The following is a 12,588-nucleotide window of genomic DNA, read 5'->3' on the forward strand; positions in this document are numbered from 1 at the left end:
TGCAGGCGTCGTCGACGACGACTACGTTCACCCGCTACCGACCGGCGTTCGATCACTGCTGCAGTTCATTGATCATTTATCATTCTAAATTATACGCTACCTAGGAATATGATTTCTGATATGGTAATAATATGATGATGCGAGGGGCCGTCGACCATATAATATAACAAGCACGATCTCGCTGCCGTCGCCCCGACTGCATTATTGCAGGGGCCCGCGCTGCAGCACGATGTACCGGTCGAACTTTTACGAGAGCACGTGCCTGCGATGCTACCAGACGGTGTACCAGGTGGACCGGGTGGGCCCGCTCAAGGATTTCACGTTCTTCCACAGCGGATGCTTCAAGTGCGTTGTGTGCGGTACGAAGCTGACGCTGAAGACGTACTACAACAATCAGCACCGGCAGGAGGACAAGGAGGTGTACTGTTCCAGCCACGTGCCGAAAATCGGGCCGGGCCACCTAGACGGCACGTCGGTGGGCATCAGGAGCGCACTCAACGTGCCCAAGTCGACGACGTACGTCAACGACCAGATACGCGGCAGCGGCAAAGGCACGTTCGACGCCGAGGCGCTCAACATCAAGCAGCACCTCAACGGCTCGACGCCCAACAACCGCGCGCAGTCACCGCTACCGACGCCGTACATCGGCTCATCCACCCCGGACACCGGTTACCAGTACGGCCGGTTCGACGCTTCGGCGTTGCACATTGCCCACGCGCTCCGCGCCACCGAACTCCACAAATCGTACCCGAACAAGAATGGCGTCCGGGAGAAACCCATACACTGTTATTTGGTGAGTGCTCCGATCTTGTGTATAGTTAATAATTATTAATTATAATATTTTGTTTTTGGGCGTCGTACGCGCCTTTGGCCGCAAACAAATGTCTTTTTTTCCGCTGGGCGCCAGCAGTTCCCAAAATGTAGGGGCTAGCTTTACTATAAATGTTATTACAGAGTTACGCCTGTATCGTGGTGTGTAGGTATAATGTAGGTATTTTAGTTATTAATTATTAAATAATTGTTGTTCCTTATAAAAAACAACTTGCGGTATACCTACAAATTATAAATGATACCTAATAGGTATATCATTAATTATTTTAAGTATATGTACCTTCCTACTAACTACTTATTAATTATTACCAATTATTATTAATTTTGTGAATCTCACTATAGTGGCATCAACCTTAGTATGGACCTCTTTAAGCGCGTCTCAGCGCAGGTATTTACATCAGAACGTAATCCGCAATGACTGTAAAGTGATTTGCAAGAAAATAATTTCCCGGGGAAGATATTGAAATCAAAAAATTTTAAAAAAATAATTGATTTTTGAAATTTTGAATTAGGGATTTACGAAATACCAACACATTGAGTATGATTATAGTAATCAAATAATATTTCAAATTAGAATAAACGATACAGTTGAACACCTATTTATACATACAGTTTTAATTGAAACAAATTTATCCATGGAGTCAACCACTGTGAGGTACTGAGAATTGAGATATCAGTGTTTTTTTTACATGTACGTATAAATTATGAATCTACTGCAAGTTATACCCATTCCTCATTCAACAACCACAAGAGAATATATATAAATATTAATGGTATAACTATTACTGTCTTGGTACTTCGTGATTGTGTATAATTTTAAAGAAACAGCAAGGAAGTTTTCGTAAGCCTTTTTTATTATAAAAGCGCATGTATATTAAACATACTGTACATTTTATAGAATTCAATAGAGATAATTTATCAAACTTCTTTGTCCAATAAATAAAATTGTGCAATCAATAATTAATAAACTATTTTAAAAAATGGGAGAAAATGTCTGCATCAAAAAATTCATCGGGGAAAATGTCAGCAATTCATGCCAACTACGCTTATCAGGGAGAAAGATCCCCAATGTAAACATATTTATACATTACCCTTCAATCAGTATAATCACCGAGTTGACTACTCTTTTTCGATTTCCAAGCACATCTATGGAGCATAGACGATTCAAAACTTCAAGTTAATACGATTTTTAAGCAAATGCTTAAAAATTGTAATACTGATCAGATGGCGCCACATTGGTATTCTGACAACCTATTTTTATTTAACCCCTTTAGGTGTTAAATTTCGTGATGATTTTTTTTTTTAGATAAAGACGAAGTGACTAAGAAGTAAAACTAAAATTTTTTTGCCGAAATCTATCCAGTTATCCAGTAGTTTATGCGTGAGGGCGTGAGGCGTGAACAATGACAGACCTCTGTCGTTTTATTTATATAGATGGACAACTAGATAGATAAATAGAAGGTATGCATAGAAAATTGAAACGCTTAATAGTTTTTGATGTATAGGTACTATGTTTTTTTCGGTCTATTTGATTTATTTTCGAATGTTTAGTCTGTATGTATACGCGTGTACTTACATCATTTGCATAACTCGAAACAATACAACGAATACATTATTATACTTACGTGTATACTCATCATGTGTGCGAACCATTTGTGGTTAAAACAATTAAGAATCGGCGAAAGGTCTTTTTAGATTATTTTACGTAATAATATACACTCGAGTTACGCGTTGCACACGTTTGCAGGAATGCTTAGAATATTAACACCCAAACCTCTTTCTATTATATGTACGTCATTCGTCAATCGTTTTTCCCATAATTGAAATATGTCGAAATTTGAGTGTATAGTACCTACAGTATCTACTATACCCATGTGTTAAAAGTAGAAAAAACTTGTGTTGTATAGCATCGTCAATGCAATTTATGTTCAGAAATGGATTTGTTATCGAATTTATTACCAATTGTTTTTGACGACTTAACAAAGCAGTCATAAATATTATTTTAAGCTACAAATGCCTATTGTTTCTGTCATATTGTTTACTCGTCTTGTATAATATGTGTTAAATATAAAATTTAAATAATGCTAGGATAATATGATTTTGGATTAGATATTATATATTTATATATAATAATATATTAAGGTTTGGGTATAATTCATCGATTAATAAATAATTAGATAATCCCGAAATTAAAATGTTCATATCCTAAACCACATTTTTTTTCAAAAATTTTTTTCAAAATATACGTATAAGATATACTTGGTTTTTATCATTATTTGTCATTCGCTAATACTTTTTTTCAACACATTGATTCAATTAAAAGAAAACTAAAAGAAAAACATTTACCCAATAATTAAATACTTAAATGCTCCGTCAGCTATCAGTTAACTATCATGCGAATGTATGTGTGTGTGTGTGTGTGTGTGTGCGTATTTCACTTAATACTGGATTCTTAGAACTCTGTAGTTAATTTGCTACTCTCGGATGGAAAGTAGTAGGTACTGCTCTTAAATACTTCAATACAATTTTCTTATTTTATTTAATATCTCTATGAAATAATCAATAGAATAGAAACATAAACAATTATTTTATTCCTGTCAAACTAAAAAAAATTAATATAGAAGCCTGATATAGCATTTAGGACATCTACAAGTTTTCTTTTGTGTTATCGATTTTAATAAAGCAAATATATTGATTAAAATGATTAAATAATATTAATATATAAATTCAATACCTGTTAATAAAACAGTATTAATATTATTATTGTTTTTATTTTACATGATATATTGGTCAGCAGTAAAATCTATCTATTTTTTTCTCGTATACCTATAATGTATTGAACAATTTCTCCCTATATTTTATAATAAAGACTTTTAAAGTTATATAAAACAATTGGTTTTTGAAAATAATTTTATTTTACTCAGAAAAATCACGATGTCATTGCGATTAAGGTGAATTTAATTTTCAAATGGTTCAGGAAGTAGGAAGTTTTCTAAGTGAAAACAAAATCGTTCGGCTGTTGTAATCGGTCGGAAACGACTGGGCGCCATCCCAATTGTGTTACACGCCATATACGAACATCACAAAAAAAAAAATAAGAATAAGTACTCAAACCCGTGCAGGTCAGATCACCAGAATAAAATTAAGAAAATTCGCATTACATATATTGCTTAAAAGTATAAAACGCCGCCGCCTCGAAAATCATAAAAATTAATTAATTTTATTACGAGCTTATAAATTCGGTTGAAAAGCGAAGACCCAACGTTTTCATTATAAACGCACCTCACACGTATTAATACATAGGTATTATTTTGGTAGTCTCTCTCTCTCTCTCGTGTATACATACATATACACAGTATAATAGTAAATAATAGCCGACGACAACGACTATAAAAATACATCGGTGGCGGTGGTACAGGTAGCGTACCGATCGTTACGCGCGGTGAATGGAATGTCGATTCAGGGAATGAAGTGCAATGACAGTGTTCTTTTAGAATTTTGCGGTTCTCTCTGGCTGCGGTGTGCAGACCTATTGCAATTTATTTTTCTAGTTCACGCTTTATTTGGCTCATATAATGTATATATACACACACACACAGTGTATTAGATACGGCAAATATTGAAACGGAATTACAATACGAATAGTATTAATAATAATAATAATAAACGAAAAAGAAGACGTGGTGGACGAAAAAAATAAAAAGTGTATTGAGTCTATTCGATTTTTTTGGAATTAAAAAAAAAATGCGGTAATGAGAGTTGATTTAACATATTATTTTTTAGTGCGACGTCCGCATGTAAACGTTAAAACAATAATATGGGTATAATAATAATTTGACTGCGAGCGACACCGCGGTGACTTTAACAACCATCACGAATTCGTTGTAGACGTACCCACCTATATGTATACCTAACAATAAAATATCATGTGTGTGACACATTCCATCGCATATATATAGGTACGCGTTTTCGCAGCGGGGATATGGGTTAGGTCTTTTCGGCCTACAAGTACTAGAAACCTCGCACAACATCACAAGGACATATGCAAAAAGATTATTACCGTGGTTAACAGAAAACAAAAACCATCTTCATCGTATCACCGATGACGATAGCAATGTTATATACATGCAGTTTTACAATTTACAGGTTTATCATTATCATACGCAAGAACGATAAACATATGCGAGTAAGGTTAGGTTAAGTTTAACCGTGTTCGTTTAGATGCTTTTTGCACAAAACCATAGCTATATTGAACAAATTAGATTAGTTGTGTCCTTGAGGCACTAGATATTTCCTGCAGTACGGTGAAATATAAGGCTATAACCTCTTCCACGCACTGTCCCATATTATATAGTGGGCGATTCTTTTAACTTATATAACACACATTATCTCAAAAAGTAATTACGCTTTTGAAAATATTTTTTTTAATTAATTATAAAACAGCAATTTTGGTAAAAAAAATACTATTTTTTTAGTTGTTGGGTTGTCTGAACAATTTTAAATTGGAAATTTGTTTGTGTAATTATAAATAATAATTATATATGATAAGGTGTACTTATTTACTGAACAATACTGTTTTCAAAAGAAACACAAGAGGTTTTCGAGAAAACAAATTATAAATTAAATATAACACATTAAGTTCATTGGTGCCTTAATCATTGATGTGTCACTAACATATATTATTATAATATGAAATATTTAACATCACGTGGGTCACACTAAATACAAATGTATTGTATTTTTTTTTTTTGCGGTACCTATTCGAAAACTTTAAACAATAAGAAATAAGAATTTAGAGACATTAAATGAATCGTGTAAAACACGATTTGAACATGTGTCCTCTATTCGAGGTAGGTATATGCGTATAATATGTGAAGCATTCCAAGGATTTTATAGTATTATATAGTAGTCAAAGTCGACTGTCACGCAACCGTTGAATTCCAAGACTACACGATTAAAAAACATGTATTTTTGCAAAAAATAAATGATAAACCATACATAATTTACGTATAGGTGTATGTATAGGTACCCATATTATTATTATTTTAAACGATGCGATTGCGCATGGAGCACAATATTTCATGATTTTCGTATTTTTTATTCTAACCCAGAAAAAAACGTATGGCATGCCATTGTACGTATGCATTATAATACATTAATACCGAAAACGGCGTAACGCATAGAGTAAGAATATAGGTAACTCTATCCCGCGTGATCGTTGTGCAGTAACCGGGGCTGATGAACGTATAAATCGCACGAATTACGAGCGCCATATAATATATTCTTATAAAACGTCCGATACAGCGAATGCTTGGCATTTCGTGCCGAGTGATTTTAATTCAATACACGACTAATTAGTAATTAATACTAAATAATAATATAATAAACTCCAAATCACACGAGATCATTCTTAATTAATTGTCGAATACAATAATACTGCTGAATATAACATCAAACTTATTATATCACCACTAGCTGTTATTGGACGTCGGGCAATACGGTTTCCTGTTTTACTCAATTAAAAATTCAAATGAAAACTAGGTATACAATGACTCAACACGGTAAATGTATATTAAAATGCGATGTTGCCGAACTTACCCCGAAACGTATTGTGTATCCATGACGTCATGCTTCAATCATCACCTCCCTATAGATATACAATAATTTTGTATACATATATATATATTATTATAAACTCACAATGTGGGTACATCTATATTCTATATATATACATTATGTGTATTACTTTCTTCGTCCAACCACGCCGTGAACCGGTTTTATTTAAACGTACGTCTACGAATTGTATAATCCCCTCCCCCTTCTTGGGAGTAATGTTATTTTCTTTTTCATTTTGGACTTTTCAGGCATTTAGACCCCGCGGGCCAAAACGGTTAGTGAAATTTCTTTCACCTTACACGCGTTAATCAAATAAAACTACTTTGTCCAGTTTATTTTATTGTTGGCATTTTTTCTTTCAATTCGATAAAAATTGTTTTGTTTTTTAAGAGGCTGAATACATAGGGTGAGGTTTCTAATAATGTAATGAACAATATTATTGATTTAGATTTTTATTTTATTATTATTTTTTTTTTTTTTGGTAGTAAATAACTTTATAATGTCATTGCGGAATATTGATCTAGTTGGGGATGGCGATAAAAAAACGAAACATACGATCAAGAAAATTAGAAAATTAAATATTGCTATACGAATTGTTGGACTTGATGTAGATTGCACATTTGCACATATATAATATATTATTTTCTATCCCACACCTAATTACTAAGTACACATTACACACCTATATACCTACATGGCTACATATACAACTTGGACGAGTGGCGTCAGTGGCCCGGTGTGCGAATATTATAAGTATGTATATATGATATGATATACCTATCATATTATATATAGTATCATATATATACATAGAGTATGCTGATGATAATAATATTATGTGGCACGCCGGGCGAATACTGATGTATTGTATAGAGTTGGGTGATTTACAGGCGTGAAAAATCGGCACGAAATTTACTTGTTTATACAATGTCAATACCAAGGCACTGCGATATTAAGGTCAGCCGGTCACACACCTATTTATATATACACACATTTTATTATTATTATTATTATTATTATTATTATTATTAGGAGGTAGATTATTATTATTATTGTTATTGTAAAGCGATGTATATGGCTAGTATGGTAGGTACACACGGCGCACACAAGTTTACGTATTATGCCGTACTCGTATATTATGATCGTAAGGTAGCCGCAACCAGGCAGGAATACGGTAATACGGTATACGGTATACCTACGCTGTACGTTGACAGACGCGTAGGTATACGCGTTTACAATAATAATATATTAGTACGACCGGACACGCGGTATGCGTACATATGGTACCTACATACAGTTTAATTTGATAAGTCAGTAAGTGGTAACCGTGTATGGTATAAATAGGTGCGATTACAACTGGGTGCAGCGGTATTTTTGAGACCAGCAGTATTATACGAGTACCTGTGTTATATAAATTTAACGGTCGTAAAGTACGAGTCATCACTATTACAACGTTTTCGAATACGTACCAGGGCAGTGTCCGAGGGAACGTCTTTTTTCCAACCCCTCTCTTTCTTTTTTTCGATAAGCATTTTCGGCTGGCAATCGCATCTTCAACATCTATCTGTGTGGAATTCACCTAAGTCGTGTTATACGAGAAACGGATGTGCGTATATTAATGTGCTTCAAATAAATAATCCTCCGACATCGATACTATATAAGGCAATAGCCGTAGGTATCCATTTTTACGGATCTTGTCTGTAAAGCAGAGATTATAATATTCACTGCGTATTGATTTTAAACAAAAACTATAGTGTAGTGAATTTTTTAATAATTCTTTTTCAGCGATTGTAGGTCAAAAGTTTAGGGGTATTATATTTAATTACATATATAATATATACACATATATATATATTAAATATTTTACATCAACTATTAAAATGTATTTAAGTTTACTACCTTCGTTCATTAAAAAAATTTATAATTTTAAACCTATAAAAGTAGTTTTGTCTGCACTTCACCAATACTTTATTTAAGCCCAAACATTTTCGTTCATAGAATATTGATTCTAAACTTAATGTTTATTCATAATGTTATAACTTTAAGTTGATTATTTTTACGACTTAAGTTTACAATTATATTTTATTAATAATTGTTTTATATTTTATGTATTCATAGGATAAAGACGTACAGACTAGGTTAGAAATGAAACATCGCAAAGAAGAAGACGATTTGTACAGGAAGTTCGCGAAGCAACGGGAAGCCGAAGACAATCGTATAAAGGAAGAGATAAACGTGAGAATAATAATTATTATAAACATTTTTAATTCGTTTTAACTCAAATTTAGAATTTGTCAAAGTGAAAAAAAATATTCTTATTTAAATGCATGTTTTCTTAACACTTTGGTATTATGATGTGTAGAACGAATGGGAAAAAGAATTGGAAAGGCTAACCATCCGCTTTGAGAAGGAACTTCAAACGAAAAGAAAACGGCCGGATGAACAAAAAGTTCTCACGTTAAAGTTACAACAAGAACGAGACAATCTTGAAAAGAATATGACACTAAGGAGGGACAAAAAGAAAGAGTCCTTAACTAAAAAACTCTTGGAACATGAGAGGTAAGAGCCATTTGTGGATAAAATACCTATATACCTACTTGATAGTATATAATACAATTTATTACATATTTTACGGAATATCTTTAAAAAAATATTATTCTTTTAAAGTGTGTTACACAATACTACAAATTTATTTTAATAGGTAGTAATTATTTAAATTCAAATTTTGTGTAGCCGCGAGTATGACTACATATCATATTATATTATACGTAAATAACAATTAACACCAAAATATAATATAGTAATATATTGCATAAAACAAAACTTACCTCTTGAAATTAGAGGCCAGCAGTGGCAACGATGCTACAGGCCTAAAAAAATAAATCTGTATGTATCAGTGTAATCAGCTTATGTATATACCATAGCATAGCCTACATGGTGATAGTACATCATAGCCTCTCGTAAGATTTAATAAGAATAGAGTTATATTCTTTTCATGGCACGTTCAACAATTACTGAATTAGTACCATATTTATTGTCTATTTTTAACAAGTGTATGATCGAGGATTCCAATTGTACTTAATACGTTAAGGCTGTTAAGTGTCTTTTAAAAAGAGGAAAGCAAACAATATCATAGTATCATAGGAACTCATTAAGTTGAAGTTTTCTACTTCGAAGTCCAAAAATATACATAAATTATGTTGATTACATAAGCGCAATTAGCTTATGTTTTTAATGCAAAAATGTATTATAATAATAAAAACTCCAATAAAAATCATACCTGTAGGAACAAAAATGTTATTTATGTTACGTTCAAAACCGCAAACCATTGGGATAGGATGGACGTTGTATAAAAAGTAAAATGACCTACTATATAACACGATATTCCTCATGAAGCCATGACGTTTATGGCATCATAGTTACATTGTATATATTTTATACCTATGTCCTATATACATAGTTGATGTTATCAGTATTAGTGGGCAAATATAAATAATATTGTAAAATATTAAAGTTAGTGTTTAGCCAGTTTACAAATTCTTAAAATATTCGTTTTTTAATTGATTGTTAATAAAGCCGTAATTGATGGGAATGACCAGGTATTCATTTGTTTTTCCTTCTGTTATTATACTTAGCTTGGTAGCTCATGTGTATAAATACAGGTATCATTCAGTATCAGCTAGGTATAGAAAGAAGACTAGAACTTCTAACGAAGTATAATTCGTTTCTACTTTCTGTACGGCTAAATAATTTGTTGATGAATTACATAGGTAATGCATTCCTAGTAAAAAATTATAAATGTATATATTTAAATAATATGTAAATAATAGTTGAATAAGGGAAAACATGAAGATTAACATTATTATATAGGTAATAATATTTATTATATAGCACCTTCACTTTTTCTTGAAAAAAATCATAATTTATTGAAAGATGCATTCTTAAAGGATAAAGGGGTTGCAATTCACTGTGTACATATTATTCATGTAACGAATACTTAAATACGATGGAGAATTTCAAAAGAAATGTAATAGAATAAAATCACAACTTTCTGTATGCACGGAAAGAGCCGTGAACGGGTCGCCCTGACGGATGGGTTGCAGCGGTGTGGGGGGGGATGGGTGGATTAACGGAATGTATGGTAGGTATACATACAGATATAATACGCGTATATTACATTATGATACCTGATTATAATGTGTATTATTTCCAAACCAGATTATACTGCTATACATATTATAATAGAGTGCGCACATAATAATGTAATGTATAGTAATATTCGTCGGCGGTACGAGTGCACACGGTGTACCGGCTACTACACACACACACACATCCGACGAGAACCGTCGGCAAACGCATTAAACATATATTACATATTTTATATTTATATTATATGTATATGTGTGTGTGTGTGTGTGTGTGTACAAAATGATGCCCCCTATGGATGTAATGAAACTGAATCCCGGACGGGTTTGTTCACTTCAATGGAATGCAGCTCGGCGAGGAGCCTCGTCGTCGGGCGGTATCGCCGCGCGTTTCGTGAATATTATGCACCGCGACGTCGTCGTCGGACGCCGCGGGTTTAAAAGCACCGCAGCAGTTTCCACCACCGCGGCCGTGTCTGCAATATCGATCGCGTAATTTTCATTTTCGTTCTCTCTGCATGGTTCTCGATCGGTGATTGCCGATTCGTGCCGTAGATATAACGCGAGGTATAGTCGGTCTCGTATGTATTATACCGCGGTATCGTATATGTAGTGATGATTGCGGTATTCGTAGGCGTACTTACGACCTACCATCATATTATATTATACAAAACAATAATAACATTTCAGCTACGCCCCCCTTCACCCCGGTGGCTCAGGAAAGCTCGGACCCGCGTACGGACGGAACGATTTATAGTTGCAGCCGTAGGTACTCGTATATACGTATATAGCCGTAATATATGGGCATATGTTTACGGCGGTTTACCGGCATCGCGTCGTATATCCGTAGGTATGACTGAATAATAATATTATTAAATCACGTACGCGGGAGAAATTCTGAAGACATGCGAATATCCCCCGAGGTTCGCGGTTAAGCTAACGAAAACACGAGGTGTCAGCTGGTATATAAGAGTATAGTGAGTAGTGACTATATTGTGAGTCATGCGTTATTGCTGTCGAGAGTTTCTAAATACTATCGATTATCGTTTATCATTAATGTCGAGTTTGCGTTTTCGACTTAACGATTTTTAATATTGTTTAGCTATTAATGATAGAGAATCTGGTTTTTAATGTTTGAAAGACATTACAAAAATAAATAAAATATCAACTATCATAAAAATATGTACCAAATGTAATTCTGTAATATTATGATCGTTTTTGTTTTCTCGTGTCTTAACTGAATCGGTAAGATAATAATTTTTCATGCAAACAATTACGTTAAAACAATTTATTCGCAAATAATTAAACTTTAATTAATATAATATATTCTGTTAGAATATGTATAATATTTAAGCTGAAGTTCACACACTTCATTAATTAAGTGAACTCGGATAAAAATTAGCATGTACATTTCTAATACAAGAAATATTTTAATTATATAATTGTAAATTATAGGTGGGATATAAAATTTACATATTAAGTCTTGTGTGTTCGACTTGATCGTGTATATATGAACTACTTTCGATTTTAAATCGTGGACACAAAATCCACTTTCGTCGATCAAAATTATGAAAACTGGTTGATTATTTGTATTTTGTGAAAAATGTATATGTTCATGCATCTTATATTATCTGTATAAACAGGCAATAATTCTTTCTCTTATTTAATTTATAATTTTTATCAAGCTTCAAATTATTTGGATTATTTCCCTCAAATACTACTTGGAACAATTATATATTTTTTCGATCAATAGATAATAATTTAAATCTATACGGTCAACGCGTACTTGTACACCACTATTCTAAATATACCATGAATACCCTTTACCTATACCTACTTCAATTTTCAATATAGGCACTCAAACATATTACATGAGATTTCACTTTTAAAAAAAAATTACGCACGAACTGTGTGATATATCATATATAAGAATCGGAACGAATGTTAGGATCGTGCGATACCGTCCTCAGTCTGTCGTGGTTCTATATATTATTTT

General features: G+C 33.1%; 1 protein-coding gene across 1 annotated transcript in view; it reads left to right on the forward strand.

The window, feature by feature from the left end:
- The window catches only part of LOC111036642 (hillarin), a 39,539-nt gene that overhangs the window by 7,130 nt on the left and 19,821 nt on the right, over positions 1–12,588 (forward strand). Inside the window, exons 2-4 of the mRNA XM_022318744.1 lie at positions 6–793; positions 8,566–8,682; positions 8,810–9,006. Of these exons, the coding sequence (XP_022174436.1) occupies positions 230–793; positions 8,566–8,682; positions 8,810–9,006 (878 nt within the window). The 5' untranslated portion in view covers positions 6–229. The remainder of the gene's footprint in view (positions 1–5; positions 794–8,565; positions 8,683–8,809; positions 9,007–12,588) is intronic.

The sequence above is a fragment of the Myzus persicae genome, unplaced genomic scaffold (assembly GCF_001856785.1).
Source record: "Myzus persicae strain clone G006 unplaced genomic scaffold, MPER_G0061.0, whole genome shotgun sequence".
NCBI lineage: Eukaryota > Metazoa > Arthropoda > Insecta > Hemiptera > Aphididae > Myzus > Myzus persicae.